Below are 19,360 nucleotides of genomic sequence, written 5' to 3'. Positions count from 1 at the left end.
TTTCTGCATTGTGTTGCATTGTGGCAGCCCACTCCACCCTTCCAGTGTCCCCGTTTTTCTGCTGAGCAGGGGCATCCAACAGACATCAGTGGCTGAACACCTTTCTGAGCAAGGCAGACCAAAACCATGTTGTGTTATGGCTGGAGTTGGATTTTTCTTGTCAAGATGATTACAAGTGGTGCTGTGATCAGACTTTGTGGTGGATGGGCTGTGTAGAAGCATGTACTGTGACTGACGTTGCTGAGATGACATGAAATCTGCCACGTCGGCAGAATAACGGGGAGCTTAACAGAAAGGAAGGCAATATACCGTAAAAGGAATAAACTGGATTATGTCGCCTCAATGGCACAGGCTCTTGTCTGCCCCTAGGGAGTTCCCAACACAATAGGATTGCTGTTTCCCGCTGTACTGTAGGATGGAAACTATACATTTTCATGTTAATTAAACTGGTAAACACAGAGGGGTGTGTGTGTCCCCCCCTCCCCCCGATATTTGTTACCTGTCAGTTAAGTAGAAAACCTCCAAATTGGTTAACAAAAAATCCTAAAGAATACACAAAAGCAAGTCAGATTTTTTAAATGCCCCAAATTTAGGTAGCAACCAAAGTAATTAGATGAGCAGAAGCCTGGGGGTGCAGGGAGGAGAAGGGCAATTGGGGCAACCCAAAAGTGCTCTGGTAGAGAGCCACCTTGGTCTGGCATCCAAGAGCAAGGAAGGAAGGAGCGAGTCCAGAATCCTTAGGGAGAGATCCATAGAAGGCCCTGTCTCATGTAGGGCATGTGAAGCAAAGTTTCTGAGGAAATCTCAACACACAGGTGGGTTCAAAGGGGAGTAAGGTAAAGGGACACCTGACCATTAGGTCCAGTTGCGGACGACTCTGGGGTTGCAGTGCTCATCTCGCTTTACAGGCCGAGGGAGCTGGCATACAGCTTCCGGGTCATGTGGCCAGCATGACTAAGCCGCTTCTGGCGAACCAGAGCAGTGCACGGAAACACCGTTTACCTTCCTGCTGGAGCAGTACCTATTTATGTACTTGTACTTTGACATGTTTTCGAACTGCTAGGTTGGCAGGAGCTGGGACCAAGCAATGGGAGCTCACCCCGTCACAGGGATTCGAACCGCCGACCTTCTGATCAGCAAGCCCTAGGCTCAGTGGTTTAACCCACAGCGCCACCCGGGTCCCGTCAAAGGGGAGTAGGAAGTCCTTAAATACACATCTCAGAACAAGACACATTCCAGGACCAACTACTGTGCATGAATGGGCTGGCCATGGGCTGAGTATAAATGACAGAGGCATGTTGCCCTTGTGGCATCATAATAATGTGTGTGTGTGTGTGTGCGCGCACACACACATTCTTTAGTTTGCTACATCTTCATTGATTATCTATTATTTTCTCCTTCCATTCATGATCCTTTATTTTGTCTGCTGCTGATCACAGATTTATCCCTGCTTGTAGATTTATCTTAATACCACTTCTTTTTAAATACCCTTCAGATTGTTCCCACTTGCCTGTTACTATCTTTCCATCTATATTTCTTACTTTGGCTGTCATACTTGCTAGTTCGACGTATTCTATTAGTTTAAGCAGCCATTGGTCCTTTTTTGGGGTAGCCTTCCCTTTTCACATTTTTGCATACACTACGTATTATTGCGGCTGCTGTTGCATATAGAAATAAGTTTTTAATTTTGTTTGGTATTTCCTGATCTACTGTTGCTAACAGGAACGCTGCTGGGTTTTGGGGGAAAGTGCACTTAAGCATCTTTTTAAATTTATCATATATCATTTCCCAGATTTATTTATTTTTTGGTGAATTTGCATTGCCACCACATGTGAATTAAAGATCTCTCTGTATCTGAACATTTCCAACATTAATTTGATCCTTTTTTATACTCTCCAGAATGTATAAAAGAGGTGGCATCAATTTATTCAATTATGGTGTCTGTTTATAGGAGGTTTTTTTTTGTACAGCATGACCTGAGGCAAAAATGGAATTGTGTGTACAACATGAAAAACAGTGTTCTGTAGTTTTACCTGCAATTGAGATAAAAGTCTCTGTCTATGGTGTTTGAAAGTGAAGTATTGGCTCAATCTGGGATCCAGTGTGCACAAGAGTTACAGTGTGTGTGTGTTGAACCTCCTCTGTGCATACGTTTTTTCAGCTGACTTCAGCAGAAGGGGTAGCTCCTTGCTCTCCTCTTCATTTCTTGTGAACTGCTGAACACCTGAGTGTAAAGTCAGCAGGTGAGCCCTTGCATGTGCAGTTCATTGTGTATGTCAGGATGGACATGGTGTTTTGGATTGCTGCCTTGTTGCTTTCCCCCCTCCTCATGCAAGGATGCAGTTGTGCAAAGGTTCTCAAGCAAGTGTTAAGATGGTAATGGTGTGTTGTTCTGATTCCTCTTTTCCAGCAACAGCTGCAAGCATATGTGGCCTGGGTGAATTCACAGCTGAAGAAGAAGCCTACAGTTAAGCCAGTGCAGGACCTGAGGCATGATCTCCGAGATGGCGTTGTCCTGGCTTCTCTCATTGAGATCGTAGGTCAGTAACATGGCAGGCAGAAGACACTCATTGTAAACATGTCAGGGTTGTTTTCAACTGCACCCTCCTCCATAACTTGATTGAAGCTACTCTAGAGTGATGCACAATGGCTGAAGTGTGCTGTGAAGGAAGACTGTGTGCATGCCTTCTGTCTGCAAAATAAAATAAAATAATAAATCAATGATAGCACTTCACCAGAAATTTGTCTAATATTGCTCCAGTATTGATCCAGTTTGTCTGCCTGCACTTCCATTGAAAACAGGGCACTGTTCCTTGTAAGGAGCTCCCCATTTCCTGTTAAGCTTGGACTGCTAAGGATAAATCTTTAAACTGCTGGTGGGAATGGCAGAACAAAACAGGAGGGGTATGTAGGCCCAAGATGTTTGCAACCTGGTCTCCACAATCCCCCGTCAGAAGAGAATGACCTGTGAATCCCAGAAGCAAATGTTCCTTACTTCCATATGTGTCCCAATAGATGCCAGAATGCTTTTCATGACTGACAACCTGGGCCAAGAACTGTTTTAGGGAAATGATGAAAGGATTTCCTTTACTCTTAGATCTATTATTATTATTATTAATTTTTATTTGTACCCCTCCCTCCCCAGCAGGAGCCAGGCTCAGGGTGCCTAACATCATAAAACTAACACAGTACTGTATACAAAAAAAAAAATAAGAACATAAAAACAGGCAATCATTTAATTAAAATACATCTTAAAATTAGTTCAGGGCAAATTAAAATCTGTACAGATGTCAGTCCACAGGTAAAATTGAGAGTGGTTAATATTCTCCAGGGTCAACTATTACCACTGGTCTTATAAAGGACCTGTGAGCAGGCTAGGAGACCTCTTTAATGTTTGTTCTTATACAGAAAGAAAAGAACCAGACTGAACCCCGACCAAAGGCCTGGCGGAACAGCTCTGTCTTGCAGGCCCTGCAGAAAGATGTCAAATCCCGTAGAGCCCTGATCTCTTGTGAGAGAGCGTTCCACCAGGCCGGGGCCACGGCCAAAAAGGCCCTGGCTCTGGTCAAGGCCAGTCTAATCTCCCTGGGGCCTGGGATCTTCAGGGTGTTATTATTTGCAGACCTTAAGGTCCTCCGTGGGGCATACCAGGAGAGGCGGTATTATTATTATTATTAGTGCCCGCATTTAGGAAGAGCCAGTCAAAGCACTAGGACTGTAGAAACTTAAAGAAAATTTGATCCCTTTTCTTGTCATTTATAAAGCAGAGTAGAATTTGCATATATTGATGAGAAGGAATGGGATTTCATTGGCAGGGGGTGGTAAATGACTACACACAAAATGGCACAGCAATGAACTATATGCTAATGATGGAGTAGAACAACAGGGATTTTTTTTAAAGGCTGCCTTTCTAACCTGCTGTAAAGATTGTTTGGAACTTTTTTGGCTGTTCCAAATCATGGTACTGTACAAACAGAGCTTTCAATGCAAATCCTTAGTCAGCATCCCAGGCGGCTGAGAGAAGTCAATGATGGAAAGGGAGAGAGTTTTGCACAAGTCAGCTACAGAGCAGACTTGCCCCAGTCCCTGCTTGAAAATAAATTTCCCAAACAGCTCTATGGCTTTGATAAATTTAGGTAAAGCACCAGCAGCAAGCAACGAGCAGAACCATTTAAAAATGTTTTTAGGAGAATAAAGGCAGCATTGTTTTTGTTGTAGAGTCGTTTAGTCGTGTCCGACTCTTCGTGACCCCATGGACCATAGCACGCCAGGCACTCCTGTCTTCCACTGCCTCCCGCAGTTTGGTCAAACTCATGTTCGTAGCTTCGAGAACACTGTCCAACCATCTCGTCCTCTGTCGTCCTCTTCTCCTAGTGCCCTCCATCTTTCCCAACATCAAGGTCTTTTCCAAGGATTATTTTCCAAGTGATCCCCTTCATGGATCACTGCCTTGTCGTGGCGAAGGGGCTTAAATAACTTAGAGAAGTTATGTTTTGACCAAACGTGATCCACCTGGAGAAGGAATTGGCAAGCCACTCCAGTATCCCTGCCAAGAAAACTCTATGGACAAAGACAATAGGCATATAAAAGGCAGCATTAGTAGCAACAAAAAAGTTTAAGTTTGCTGCCACCCTAATGCTTACCCTGGCACTTAGAAGTGGCTTGCTTCTAAGTAAACATGGGTAGGAGTTACTGATTGATTCCATTTGTATATCACCTTTCTGTCAAGATGGCTTGAAATGTAGTATACTTTTTTAAAAGATGAGAAACGGGGCTCTCAGTCTCAGGATGGCAGGAATTCCCTGCATTGCATTTCTTTTAATCTGCCTCTCATCAGGGTGTTCATGTCTTAAGTAGCCCCTCAGAAGGTGGGGGAAGCTCTTAGGCTGTTGATGGTCCCATCAGCTCCCAGTTCTAGGTCTCTCTTCTACCTCTCTTTGGGTCACACAGGATTGGGTTGTGTCCCCCCCCCCAAGCAAACGTAAGCTCTAAGCAGTACAAGTGGTACCTCTGGTTATGAACTTAATTCGTTCTGGAGGTCCGTTCTTAACCTGAAACCGTTCTTAATCTGAGGTGCCACGTTAGCTAATGGGGCCTCCTGCTGCCGTCGCACTGCCGGCGCACGATTTCTGTTCCCATCCTGAGGTAAAGTTCTTAGCCCGAGGTACTACTTCCGGGTTAGCAGAGTATGTAACCCGAGGTGTTTGTAACCTGAGGTACCACTGTACTGGAGTGGAACAAAAATAATATCTCTTTTTGCGCTGAAGGCCATGTTTGACCAATGCCCTATTCATGATCGGTATCCTTGCCAGACAATGAGAGTATGTCTAAACTGTGATTTTATTTTTTTCACGGGGCTTCCTTGGGTACTAATTTCTTTGCGGAGATACCACTATTTATTTATAAGGAAGAAATAGTAGGGTTTGCCATAATGATTGCTGGAATAATGCCACTCTTTTCAAAGGCCACATGGTGGAGCCTGCCAGCAGGAGGACACGACTGAATCCAGCTGATACAGCAGATAATGAAAGATCCCTCTTTGCCAGCTGCATTTCAGGGCATGAGCTCTGACTATTTATTCTAGTGTTCCAGTGCCCTAAGAGGATGGTGAAATCACAGCTTGTACTCCCCTCTGCCTCCGAGGAGAAGCTGCTGCTGAGGCTAACAACTATTCCCCTCCACCTGTAACAGCTCCAGTAGGCAGTTAGTGTCACACAAGCTCATTCTTCTTGATAATTAGGTTGTGTCTCTTCCACAGCTGGAGAGAAACTGAATGGAGTGCAGGTCAACCCCGCCAGCCCTCAAGAAATGAGGGAGAATGTGGAGAAAGTCTTGCAATTCGTGGCATCCAAAAAGATCCGTATGCACCAGACATCAGCTAAAGGTGAGGGCTCTTTAGTTTGATGTATACAAATCAATGAAATAGCATTGCACGTCAATAGAAACAACCATTCACCTTCCTCTTTGCTTTTCGCAAGCCGTGTTTGCCAGCATTTCCATTGCTGAGTACAACAAAACATTCAGTGTAAAAGACATATAAAAGGCAAAGCCAGATGCTGTTCCATCTTCCTCTGGCATCAACATTAGTCACAAATATCACATGAATCGGGAGAAATGTTCTCCCAGTCTTGTGAGCTTCAGAGCGCTTTCGTTGGAAATACTGCTTACCTTGAGGCACTGGGAGTGGGTGACAAGGGGCACAGTGGCTTCTGTTGTTTCCAGGAGGAGGAGAGCGTAGCCCTGCAGGCTGCAGATGTCAGCTGGGAACCCTCTGTACTTATGGGGGGAAACAGTGGACTCTCTGTGACAACAGCAGCATTCTTGAGAAGCCCTGAGATGTTACCCAAGAGTTTGTATCAGCTTTTATGTAAGCTGCATCAGGCCTCAGATTTTTATGGCACCCTGGGAAACCATCTTTCTTTCTTTCTTTCTTTCTTTCTTTCTTTCTTTCTTTCTTTCTTTCTTTCTTTCTTTCTTTCTTTCTTTCTTTCTTTCTTCATGGTAAAAACTCCTTATGCTTAACCTAGCTCAGCTACTTTTTCAGGAAAATTGGGTGCACCATCATACTGCAATGAAGACCAGACGATAGCAGGATAGAGTTAGGGCTGGGGCTTGGGATATTCCCGCCCCTGAAATAGTATAGAATAAAATAAAAAAATTCATTCAGTAGCACCTTAAAGACCAACTAAGTTTTTATTTTGGTATGAGCTTTTGTGTGCATGCACACTTCATCAGTGTATCGACTCAGTGTTTCGACTCAGACGAACATGGCTACCTACCTGTGGTATAGAATAAGTTATTCAGCAGCCTGGATAGAAGTGGTACCATTGTATTCTGGCAATTTTGTCATGAGCACAATCGCAACCACTGGCAGGAACGGGTTTGTGAAGAGTGTCGGCTGCACTTAGGAGGAAGACTGCACAGCTGGAGGTACGCCATCCGAAACGCAGACTGATTTGTTAATATTTAAACCATTCCCAGGAGGTTCACCTGTTACATTAATGCTGGTTCTTGAAAACCAGCAGCATTGCTAATCCGCATAGACAGTGTCACTTAGAATTTTTCAGGGATTCTGCAATTTGTTTCCCTTGGGTTTATCTAAACATTCAACAGAACACTTACCCCAGCCACATTCTTCCAGAGGATTGTAGTGTGTTGGGGGGTGGGGGCAGTGGTTTATAAATCAATAAAACTAAACAAATTCCCAAATGGTGTGAGCATGGGACCAGAAGTTTTCTCACAAGAGTTTCAGTTAGGTGGTGCCTGTGACACTTATGCACTAGTTGCAATTGCTGCCTTAGCTAGTTGACGGCTTGCATTTCCCCCCACATTCAGATATCTGCTTAAAAGTACGATGCTTCGTAACTTAGAAAATTTTTTCCTAGATTTGTATGTGGTATGTACTGTTTTCTGAAGACAATATACCATTAATAAGGCGGGGGGGGGGGGGGGAGAAAAACCAGTGCAACAAAAGCAAGTCCTAGCTTGAGGGAAGAAATCTGGATTGCCTGCAACAAGTTAGTTGCAACTGCCCATTTCAATGTATTGCTTAAAATGTATGCCGGGAAGTGTGATAACATGTGGGTTAGATTTTGCTGCTTCTTGTTGAGTTAGAAGTAGATTCCCCTCCCCTCCCAGTTTTATAAAATAAAATGTGATAACTCTGAATGTATAGTTTGTCCTTAATTGGGCTTGCTTACTGGAAAGTATCCCCATAATTATGATGAGACAGTTTCCCATCTAGCAAACCTGGAAGTGTGCCATGTAGTTAAAGGCCTGATCTGTAGGTGGCAGTAATTGATTTTCTTTTGAGTCACTTTTTCAGCTACATTCTCAAAAGTTCTAATGGGTGTAGCTACCAAAACCTTTTGTACTTCAGCTGGGTCTTCCAGACATTATTATGCATTTTTATTTATTCATCATTTTATCAAATTCAAATACCGCCCTTCATCTGAGGATCATAGGGCAGTTTACAGTATAAAAATACAAACCTACTTAGAATAATAACAAACGAACACCCCCCCCAGTTTAAAAGGCTATAGATTGTTTAATTAGCCAAAGGCCTGGGAGAAGAGGAATGTGTTTGCCTGGCGCCTAATGGTACGCAATGAAGGTGCCAGGTAAGCCTTACTGGGGAGAGTATTCCAGAAGTGGGGAGCCATTGCAGAAAAGGCCTGTTCTCATGTTGCTCCACTCTGGACCACTTGTGGCGATGATCACAGAGTCAGTGTTCGAGACTCCCATTGTTCTAGGCACCTTTTGCAACAGGGAATTAGTTTCTGAGCTCTGGGTGCAGTACTGTGCCTAAGATTTCAGATTAAAACTGCAGTGTGGAAGGAAAGGAGGACCTTTTTCTGCCTCCCCACTTCCAGCTACTCTCTGAAGACTGGGAAAGAGACCCTCTTAAGAATATTAGGGGGGTGGGCACTAGACCATGTGAAAAATGAACATAATATTTTAGCTGTGGCTCATTCATTGTCACATGGGCGTACCCAGCGCGGGCAGGGGGGCAGCTGCCCCCCCAGAAGCAAAAAAGGGAGAGCATGGTACAACAGGCAGGGGCGCTGCCAGCTGTGCTCCTCCTCGACCTGCTCGGCCGAAGCGAAACGGCAGCGGAGGCAGCCTCCGTCGAGCTTTTGTAACTCAGTTTTTAGCACTGCAAAAAGTCCGGGTCGGTTCATATGGGGAAAGGTGGTCCTTGAAGCATTGCAATATGCCTCCATTCCACATTATTGGCTGCTGCTCTTGGGATCAAGAAATGCATATCATTACACCATCAGGGCCCTGTACAAGTTGAACTACACCTGCCAATGGATAAGGAAGGAAGGGCATGGACTTGAAGACTCATGGTGCAGCCACCTTTCTGAAGCTAAGCAGGTTAGATATGGTTTGAGCCTGGGAATCCCATATACACTGCTTTGACTTTCAATGTGCAAGAAAGGTGGGATATAAATATACTAACATGGTTGCAATAATTGGCCAGACTACCGGTATGTCATTCTGGGTTTCAGACAAATAACCTCATTGTTTGGGTTTGGTTGTATTTTATAGACATTGTTGATGGGAACCTGAAATGCATCATGAGGTTAATCCTTGCCTTAGCTGCTCATTTTAAACCTGGCTCAAGTAAAGCTGCCAATCAGACCCCATCGAGCATGATGGGAAAGAACTCGGCAGGAACAGGACTGTCATCAGCCAATCACAGGCCTCAATCAGCTGCTGCTGTTGCCCAGGGTGCAGTGGCTGCCCTGGCAGATGTTCGCCAGGATGTTTTGCGCTTGGGGCGTGATGTTCTCCGGCACAGACAAAGGTAACTCATTTCACTTGTTCAGTTTCATTTTGATAACGTGAGCCATTTGGAACTCCACAAACACCCTTTGATTAGTTTTGCCAATATTCAAGTTTCTGCCTCATTGACATATCTAGAATTGGTCAAAAAGGGTTTTTCCCTAGAGTGGATTGACTCAGCATCATGTTGTTTTTTTCCGATGGGGAAGGCTTTTTTTTTCTTTCTTTTTTTTTTCTGTAGCATGTGACTTGGCTCTCTTTCTTGAGATACCTGGGGGTATATGGTTTGCCGACACCTTTCTGCAATGCAACTGCCATTTTCTAGCAGCACACTGGTATGGATTGTGCAGGCAAAATGTTATATCAGGAGCCAATGAAAGGAGCAATTGGATTTGTAGGCTGATGAGAAGAAATTTACAAAAGCCTTAAAGACTTGTATTTCCACAGACCGGTGGGATTGCAGACCTGGGCCCTTCCATTCATACCATTAACCCATCTACTTCTCTCTTTGGATCCACAGTTGCCACTTTGCCATTTTTCTGTAACATTTGTTTAGTTTGCTTTGTCTTGTGTAGCTGATGGTACAAGAGGTTTCTTATTTATTTTAATGCACATCTTTAAACCAGTTATGTGCAAGGAGTGATGATGTACCTTTTAAAAATCTGGATAAGGAGGCAGTGCCAACCAAATCCTATGAATATGCCTCATTAGCCTAAATTGAAGCTGGGGGGTGGGTGGGTTGCTGTTGTTGCTGTTGTTGTTATTTTACACTGTTTGTCCTTGCTCATGGTGCAGTCTTTAATCTTCAGAGACAGCAGCCTGGATGAAGAGATTGAGCATCCGTACTGGAGTGTCCGAGCACTGGTACAGCAATATGAGGGGCAGCAAAGTGTGCCTTCAGAGTCCCACTCCTCCAGGTACTAAATTTGCTCCTTGCAGCTCCTACCTCCATGCTTTTCCAAATTTATTCTTTGTAGAAGCTGGTCCTGTAATGGTTTTTTAAAAAACAAGTAAGGCTATTTTCCATGCACATGGTGAGCTGCATGGAATCTTCAGTCTGATGCAGAATTTAGCTTCTTTAGAATCTCTAGTTTTGTTTTATCTAGACTTCATGAATACGTATATATTGGAGAACAGACACTGCTTGTTGAAGGCCCTAAAGCAAAAGAATTCCCAGCGCAAACCATTTGAGAAGTTATGTTGTGGTGCTTTCATGCACAGTCCAGCTCTTTGCCTTCTCCCATAGCTTTTAGCCCCTGTGCTACACAGATTCCCAAAGTATATTGCTCCTTGCCCTTTACCTCCTCAATTTGTGCTAGAAATATTTCATACTACACACACAGCAGCAGCAGCACACTGTTTAAATTGCACTAACCCAAGCATCCCCAAACTGCGGCCTTCCAGATGTTTTGGCCTACAACTCCCATGATCCCTAGCTAACAGGACCAGTGGTCAGGGAAGATGAGAAGTGTACATTGGAACCCCTACTTACGAATGACTCTACTTACAAAAAAATCGACTTACAAATGAAAAAAATTGGGGCACGCTTACGAATTTCTTCGACATCCGAATGGCCTTGGTGCCCCGCGCGCTTGCCACTGCTGCCGGATCAGGCCTTCGCTGGCCTCGGTGCCCTGCGCTCGCCACTGCTGCCGGATCGGGCCCTCACCGGCCTTGTTGCCCCGTGCTTGCCGCCGCCGCTAGATTGTGCCCTCATGGCTGCTGCTGCCGCCGCGAGACCGGCCTTCTGTAGTGAGCGGGACCGCGGAGGAGCGAGAGGCAGAGGCCTTGCCCGCCCCCTATCTGTAGTGCGCGCTCGCTCGCTCGCTCACCTGCCTGCCTGCCGATGGCTTCTCTTTCTCCTTCGCCTGCTCCGAGCGCCCATGGAACTCGGAGCAGGAGAAGGAGAAAGAGAAGCCATTGGCAGGCAAACAGGCGAGCGAGTGAGGAGCGAAAGGAGGAGCAAAGGAGGAGTGAATGGCAGAGGCCTTTCGTGGAGGAGCGAAAGGCAGAGGCCTCGCCCACCCACCCGCCCACCCCCTAACCGTAGCGCACGCTCACTCGCTCGCTCGCCTGCCTGCCTGCTGATGGCTTCTCTTTCTCCTTTGCCTGCTCCGAGCTCCACGGGCGCTCAGAGCAGGCGAAGGAGAAAAAGAAGCCATCGGCAGGCAGGCGAGCGAGCAAGCGCGCTACAGGTAGGGAGCGGGCAGGCGGGTGGCTGAGGCCTCTGCCTTTCGCTCCTCCGCAGCCCCGCTCGCTGCAGGCCAGCCCGCGGCGGCCATGAGGACATGATCTAGCGGCGGCGAGCACGGGGCAACGAGGCCGGTGAGGGCCCGATCTGGCGGTGGCGGTGAGCGCGGGGCAACGAGGCCAGCGAGGGCCCGATCCAGGGGCAGCGGCGAACCCGGGGCAGCGAGGGAGGTAAGGCTCCGGAACGAATTAATCCGTTCCCAGTGAATTCCTATGGGAAACATCGTTTCGATTTACGAATGTTTCTACATACGAATGTGCATTTGGAACGGATTAAATTCGTAAGTAGGGGTTTCACTGTAGTCCAAAACATCTGGAGGGCCGAAGTCTGGGGATGCCTGCACTAACCTTTATACTGTTTCTCTGGATTTAGAATTGACAGATTCTGTGCTCATGTTCATTAGAATTTAGCAATTCTCCCAGAATTTTAGCATAAGACTACCAAATGCCTTCCCCACCTCCCAAATGTGTTCCCTTAATTGCCCTCCCCATTCCTCCCAAGTGCTTTGTCTGTGATGGCCATTGCTCTTTAGTCACTGTTGATACCCTCACAACTGTACAATCAGAAAGCAAACCCTCTGAACTCAGAGAGCGATGTGTGTTTGCCTGTATCTGCCAATTTGCATCCTATTTTCTGCTCACTGGGCTTTTTTCTGCTTGCCTCTGGATTTCTGTTACATGCATTTTCTCTTTGGGTGCAAAATTTTGCAGGGCACAGTAAAATGTCGGTGCTTACAAGCAGCTTTCTTCTCTTTATGGGAGACACAAGAAAAGGAAGGAAACTTTGACGGCATGGTGGAGGAAAGCCTGATACCCTTCATAGGGTCCTTTGGTGGGCCGCTTGGGCAGAGTAAAGCTGATTTAAGTCATGGAGACAGTTGGAAAGAGACAGACAAACAGACAGACAGCAAGAAATCTCAATTTCTTTGACTGAAAGGAGCCATGGCTTAGCAGCTGTTTTTTTCTACCGTGATGCCCCATCTATTACTTGGCATCACCCCAAGCTTTTTATTCTCTTGTTTCTCCATCCTCAAACCCCATGGAGCCCTCTGGATTTTCACATTTGGTGCAGTTCAGCACGTAGTTAGTTTGTGGAAAACCTCTTCCTCCCACAACTCCCCTGTGGTGGAAAAGTAAGAGCTCTCCACAGTCCACATAGCGGGTGCTCTCCCTTGAAACTGAAACTCAGGGCAAAGTACGGTACTTGCACCTCACTATAAAAAGCCATGCTAACATGGCTGTTGGAGAACCTCACAAGCTAATTGAGGTCTGAGCCTTGGCAGTAGTTGAGACGGAGGCCCCTGGGAAAAGGACCTTGCAGGAAGTGGAGCTTGACTGTAATTATGGCTTATTTTTACTCAGACCCAACCAAGAAGTCTAAAACGAGTGCCATGTGTGCCTCTGCAGCTTAGGCAGCAGAATCCATTCCTTGTTTCTCTGCCAGGCCTATAGGGCTACAGCTGTGAACACAATAATGCAAATCGGGGGGGTCATCTGCACATCAGGGCAGCATGATGTGACCCACACAGTGTATTTTGTTGTTTCTGCTGTTGCACATAGATGTGCTTGCACCTTTGCATTCCTCACCCTAAATGCAGTATCCTCAAAAGGGTGTCCCATGCCGTGGTATTTCTACTGCAAAGGTAGAATTTTTATCCAATCTGTTCTTCTTTTGCTGGAGCTTCTATTGCGGACAGACTCTATGTAGATCCCACACCAGATTAAATAATTAATTGATGAATTATTTATCATATAGTCTTGCAACAATATAACTGGATACACAAATAAATCATACAGCTAGTTACAACAGCCCAATTGCTAAAAACAGATTTGCATTCTTTGACAAGAAACCAACAAATTTTTCTCCTGATCTGCATTTTGTTGTTGTTGCAACCCTCTCATTAATATGGGAAGAAACGTGCAAGACAGCTGTGCACCACAGAAACTTATAGGTCATAATGGCCACCGGAGAATAGAAAGAGAAGACATAAACTAGCCTGTTAATGATTCCACAGAAAGGTAACAAGCACACCTTTTTTTTTTTTTACTACCTAAGGAGCTAGGCCACATGCGCACCGTACATTTAAAACATATGGCTTCCTCCAAATGATCCTGAGAACTGTAGCTTACCCCTCGCAGAGCTACGGTTCTCAGGGTTCTTTGTGGGGGCAGGGAGCCATGTGTTTTAAATGTATTTCCATGCTAGCCGTGGAGGAGAAGACGCCCTCTTTTCTGCAGCGAGTAACAGAAATGCAGCATTTTACTCTGGTAAGAGGCTTGTAAAAAATAAAAATAGAAATGTGGGCTGGCGGAGGAGGGATGGAGCTTCCCTTTCTCTGCAGCTAGTGAGGAGACCAAGTGGACAGGTGGAAGAGAGGTGGAGAGATCTGTTCCTCCTCCGCCACTTATTCCCTCTTGCATGGAATTCCTCATTACCTCCTGCAGCTGCCAAGCAAGTTGTTAAATACAAGAGTGAAGGCACATAGTTCTCCTGGGCTTTCTGCCACTCACGTTCTGTTTGGGAAAGGGAGACAAGGGAGACGGGATAACAGGCATTCATCATTTTTGCATGTCAGTTCATTTACATGCATTCAGATTTAAAACGCCCACTGATTTGGATTGCGGTGGTGTGCTTAAAATAATAATAATCCTAGGAGGTGTGCAGTTATGTGCAGTGAAAACAGTATGGCTCGACCCCATCTCTGTGTACCTCCCACACATACAGATATTTCAAGCATTTCAGAAAGTCTGGTGGAGCCAGGGATTCTCAACTTTTGTCAGAACTCTTGTCAATTCAAGAAATGCATGACTTGCGCCTCCCCTATTTTATTTTATTTCTTTAAAAAGGAGCCTATGTTGATTGGTAGACAGAGGTCCTTCTTGTGACAATCCCTGGACCCAAGCATATTAGAGGGAGAGAATAAGATGTCTTATGTAGGATCCTCCAAGGCAGCCAACTGTAACTCAAAACAGAGAAGGAGCTAACAAAGCACCTAACCAGGCTCACAGGTGTACAGCTCCTCTTCCTATAGAACAGCTCTTTCTATCCCCCTAACCTAAGGCAGTATCATTCTCCCACCAGCCCATGCACGTCAGCTTGTGGGGAGGAAAGGAGTGGAGGCAGAATGCCTCTTAGCCCAGGAAGATATAGGCAGGAAAAACTGCTTGTCTTTCCCTAGCAACTGTGCCAGTCCCTGGGTTTCTGATATATGGGGCAAAGGGAGACAGTGCCAACAAAAATACCCTTTGAAAGAGAAGTAAATGGAATCCTTGGTCATGTGATCTCATTAAAAACTGCATGGCACATTTCACAAGAGTTAGAGTGATTGGCCCACAGAGCCTGGCCCGATTCCAGGGTGGGTAATTACAATTTGCCTCCTGCAGTTCCCTCTGCTGTTCTAATTGGCAACATTTCCCCCCTCTCTTTCCCTGACCTAAAGTCTGCCATAACTCGGGTAATCAGGAGCTGAGGATTCTGGAAGCAAGCAATATGCTGACTCCATTATTTGGGAATGTTACTTGGAATTCCACCCCAGCTCCCCAGCTCTTTTGGCGTCTAATATGTTCATGCTTCACACAGAATATGGCGGTTTCATGTGGGGCCTGACCCACGGCAGAAGTTGCCTCGTCCCTTATATCCTGTTGTATTCTAGAGCACCTCCTTTATTGTGTCATCTGTGCATTGATTGAATAATGAGGACAGGAGGAGAGGTTTTCCACAAGAACTGCCTTGTTTGTCCTACTAGCATCCTTTAGTCCAGTCTTTTTCAGCCGGCCAGATTCCCCTGGATGGCTCACATCCAAGGCTTGAAGCTGATGGCCTTCCCTGCTTGTTAGTTTGTTCCCAGCTTCAGGTATTCAGAGGTATACTGTTGCTGTACATCATGTTGTTGGACTTCAGATCCTATCATGCCCGACCATTCACAGTGCTAGTTGAGGCTGATGGGAGTCCAACAACATCAGGAGGACCACAGGTTAGTCACCTACTGCTGTACATGGAGGCTTCGTTTAATAATCATAGTTAATAGTGGTGGGCTAAGCACTGCATTACTGTGGCTGCCCCAGAGTTCAGGAACTTCCTTCCTATTGACTTTCACGAATGTCCATGTCTGAGTGTTGTTTGGGAGCCTAGTAGTAGTAGTAGTAGATTCACCAGTAGATTCCAGGGCAGGTTACAACAATTTAAATTTCAGTATTAAAAACAATTTTTAAAAATTGCAGTCACGTGAATAGGGCAGGTCCTGAAAACATACATCTCAGGTGTCAAAGGCCAGGTAATAGGGGCACATAGTGGCTGTGGATGAATAGAAACTGGGTGCTTTTTACCTTGTCCATTTCACACCTTATATTGGATCTATGGGCAAACTCAGTATATAATGGGGAACCCAAATTCCAGTCATCTTCAGACTGGGTTTTCTGTTGAGACATGGTGTTAAAGCTGTGTGAACTTCCCAAAGACTTTTTTTTAGCCTTGTTGACTCCCCCCTGCAGTTGCTTTATCCCCTGCATAGCTGCAAGAGAGAAGAAGACCCCCAAAGATTTGACAGGTTTGATCCAGTGTGCAAATTTCCCAGAGTTCTCCTAATCCTGCAGGGCTGGGAAGCAGGCAGAAGGACAGACAACCTGCTAGGAAATTGATCGGAGATTATGTCAAGCTAGAACTAAAATGCTTTTTAATTAAACCCAGGACTGTGCTGTGATGTGTAATTAGGTTTCAATCATAATGTCTTGAGAATGGGGGATATTCTCCACCCGTTAAATGTGGATTTGTGTGCCGGCTTTGTAACTGTGTACAGACAAAGGGCAGAAGCTGCATTGTGAAACTCAGCAGCAGGACCCAAGGGGGAGGTTGAAAAGGAGGGAGATGTTTCAGAGTTGTGTCCATTATTGCAGGGGAAAACAGTAGTTTCTGTGTGCTGTTGGGTTTTATGGGGGGAGAAGCAAATATGGAAATGCTGTTTATATCCCCACACCAGGGTCCCAGATTGAGACATCAAATCCAGGCTACAATGCAGAGTGGTTCTCCATCTCTCCCACACCTTGTGTGCGTCTCCATCCCAGCAGTACCAGATACACAACTTGTTCCACGTGAAAGGAGGTTGCCTGTTGAGCCTGTCATGGATAAAGGCATCTGGTGCTGGTTTACCAAATCCAGAGCTGTCACAGACATGGAAAATGCCTGTTTAAACTGCAGCTGGTAAGGGGAGATAATGGCTGCAGGCTAGGCACAGCCACTCAGAGGGAGAATTCAAGTTAAGTCAGCATCAAGGCAATTTATGATGCTTCAAAAAATGATGTAGGTGATTGGTGCTGGCTTTAAATCTAGGTCATAGACTCAGTAGCTGCGGATTAGTTACACCTTAACATGCTTCTTCAACCACTCTGTTGTATTCACTCTGAAGGTGGCAAAAGGGTGGATATTTCTCTCCTGGCCTTTCAAATGTGTCATAGGTGAAGTTGGGCAGCCATCACTGCCTCTTCTAGGAGTGAATCTTCCAACATTCAGCTTTCATAGGATGCCCCCAACTTACAGTATTATGAGCATGGGAGAAAAACTTCTCTCTGTATGCTTTTTCCACACCATGCAGAACTTAATAGATCTCGATCATGTCCCCTCCTTCTTGCTGTTTTTTTCTAATCTAAAAAGCCCGAAACATTGTGACCTTTCCTCGTAATGGAGTTGTTTCTGCCCCAGGATCATTTGGGTTACAATTCTTTCTGGCTCTGCTGTATCCTTTTTGGGGATAGTGACCAGTACAGTATTCAGATAGCTGACCAGATGGCTGTCCACAGTATTCAGAGTGTGCTTGCACCATAGATGAGTATAACGCTGCTATGATATTTGCAGTTTTATTTCCAGTCCTTTTCCTAATGTTCCTTAGCATTGAATTACCTTTTTCACAGCTGCCACACACTGGGTCAGCATCTTCTTTGAGCTATCCACTATGACCCCAAGATCTTTTCCTCGTCAGTCACCACTCACCACTGATTCAGGTCCCTTTACTTTATATGGAAGTTAGTATTTTTTATCACTTTACACTGGCTTACATTTGCCATTTAGATGCCCATTTGCTCAATTTGGAGATACCCTTTAGGAGCCCCTGACATTCTCCCACCCCACCCCCAGGACCAGTGTAGGTGGACCAGTGGTCTGACTTGGTATACAGTTTTTGCCTTGAGTGGGGCTAACATTTTCATGCTTGCCAAGCAGCTCACTATGTCTGTTTGGAGAACGTCAAATTCTCCTGCTTTAAAGTTTGCCCTCAGCGCAGAGGAATGCACTCTTTCACCTATCTTCTTCCTGTGCAGCCCTCTGTTGAATTAAATGCAGCCCTCCTGCAAAAATGCACATGTAAAATATTCATGCATGTGCACAAGCACTAGGAGAGGAGTATGAAGGGGTTTTGATGTGACTCCTGCATCTGAGGTGCACCCTGAGGTGTGATCTTGTGCACAGGGCACTGGGTTTCTCTCCAGCATCCCTGCTTTGAGGGCTCAGGATGGTTGACAACGTGCTTTTACTGACTTCACTGGGGTCTCTGTGTGACCATTATACTGATATGTATATCAGTTAGAGCATTTTGGCTGTAACTATCACTCTACCATCCTCACCAAAAGTTTGAATACAAGTGGCTCTTACTACGGTATTTTGGGTGCAAAGGGTTACCTTGATGTAGCTGGCCTCTTTTGGATAGAGTATGATTTTCGTTGCCACCCTTCTTTTCTGTGAGATCTTTGTATATAGCAATGGTAGCTGTTGCCAATAGTAACTGAGGAACAGAGTGTGACTGCCAGACCCAAGTTGTTTTCGTTCTCCCTGGCTCTGTGTTTTGCTTTTCCCAGCTGTGGAACATGAACAGGGCATCTTGGTTTCGTCACTGGCCCCTCTGATGATTGTGAAATACTTAGTGGTAACTCCGTGGCAGGGTGTGGGTGTCTGTCTACAATTCCTTTGCTGTTTTGATCCCAAATACCACCCTGCTGTATTTATACTTGGTGCACGTTGCAGTTTTTAATAAAAGAGAGAGGCTCATCAATAGAGCTGCCTTGTGCATCCTGGTTGCCAAATGGAAATTTCATGGCTACCCCCCCCCCCCAAAAGAAATAGATCAACATCAGGGAGGCAGTTTGTCAAATCTGCCCGGAAAAGAAATGCCACCATTTTATTAGTGTCTGAAATCTATTGGTTTTTTTTAATGTATACATGGACAGTCTTTGCTTCCTATGCCCATCCTCCTGACTGTAACATAGCCAGAGATAATTTCCTTTGGATCCTCATCAACACACAGAGACACATTCTTAGTGCCACAGTTTCTGGGGAGGAAAAGCAGTGTACTGCTATGGAAAGGCAGCAGACATGCTTCAGACAGGAATTGCCCAAATCATGCTGTTTTTTTCCCAGGCCATGAAGCACGTCTTCCTTCCCTCCCTCTTCCACTCCCAGCCCCTCCCCTCCCCTCGACCATCCCTCTTCTCCACCCTGTGCTTAGACATCTTAGAGAATAGGTTTCTGCCTCGCACAGCCCTGGTGACAGCAGGAGAGAGACGGAGCTGCAGAGAGAGCGAAGGAAGAAGCAACGCACTCATAGACCCTCGCCTGCGCACACAGACATAACAGGCACAGAGGACTGGGGGACAGCTACCTACTGTGCTACAGAGATAGGATCCGAGGCTGGAGAAGTGGTTTCCGTGGCTTGGCTTGGGGTCTCTCTGGCGGCTGTTGGAGAGCTGGACTGATTAGAATGGGATGAAAAGCAGGACTTGCCATTCAGACCGAGATCCTTGCTGCTGAAAAGATTTTGGGCATACGTCAGACCAAAAT

General features: G+C 45.7%; 1 protein-coding gene and 1 long non-coding RNA gene across 5 annotated transcripts in view; one reads left to right on the top strand and one right to left on the bottom strand.

The window, feature by feature from the left end:
- Positions 1 to 19,360, top strand: part of DIXDC1 (DIX domain containing 1) — a 77,403-nt gene that overhangs the window by 30,521 nt on the left and 27,522 nt on the right. For all 4 annotated transcript variants that reach the window (XR_015947017.1, XM_088657799.1, XM_088657798.1 and 1 more), the window contains 4 exons: positions 2,411 to 2,540; positions 5,759 to 5,884; positions 9,052 to 9,310; positions 10,098 to 10,205. Coding sequence is in view for 3 of the 4 variants with exons in the window: in XM_088657799.1 (XP_088513925.1) it covers positions 2,411 to 2,540; positions 5,759 to 5,884; positions 9,052 to 9,310; positions 10,098 to 10,205 (623 nt within the window). In the remaining variant the exon portion in view is untranslated. The remainder of the gene's footprint in view (positions 1 to 2,410; positions 2,541 to 5,758; positions 5,885 to 9,051; positions 9,311 to 10,097; positions 10,206 to 19,360) is intronic.
- On the bottom strand, positions 1,906 to 19,323 carry LOC148683524 (uncharacterized). Its single transcript, XR_015947018.1, has 2 exons — positions 19,186 to 19,323; positions 1,906 to 2,692 (listed from the first exon to the last, which is right to left on the bottom strand). It is a non-coding gene; the product is annotated as an uncharacterized LOC148683524 (long non-coding RNA).

Source organism: Zootoca vivipara, chromosome 14, assembly GCF_965207765.1.
Source record: "Zootoca vivipara chromosome 14, rZooViv2.hap1.1, whole genome shotgun sequence".
Lineage (NCBI taxonomy): Eukaryota > Metazoa > Chordata > Lepidosauria > Squamata > Lacertidae > Zootoca > Zootoca vivipara.
This window is presented reverse-complemented; position numbering and strand designations above follow the sequence as displayed.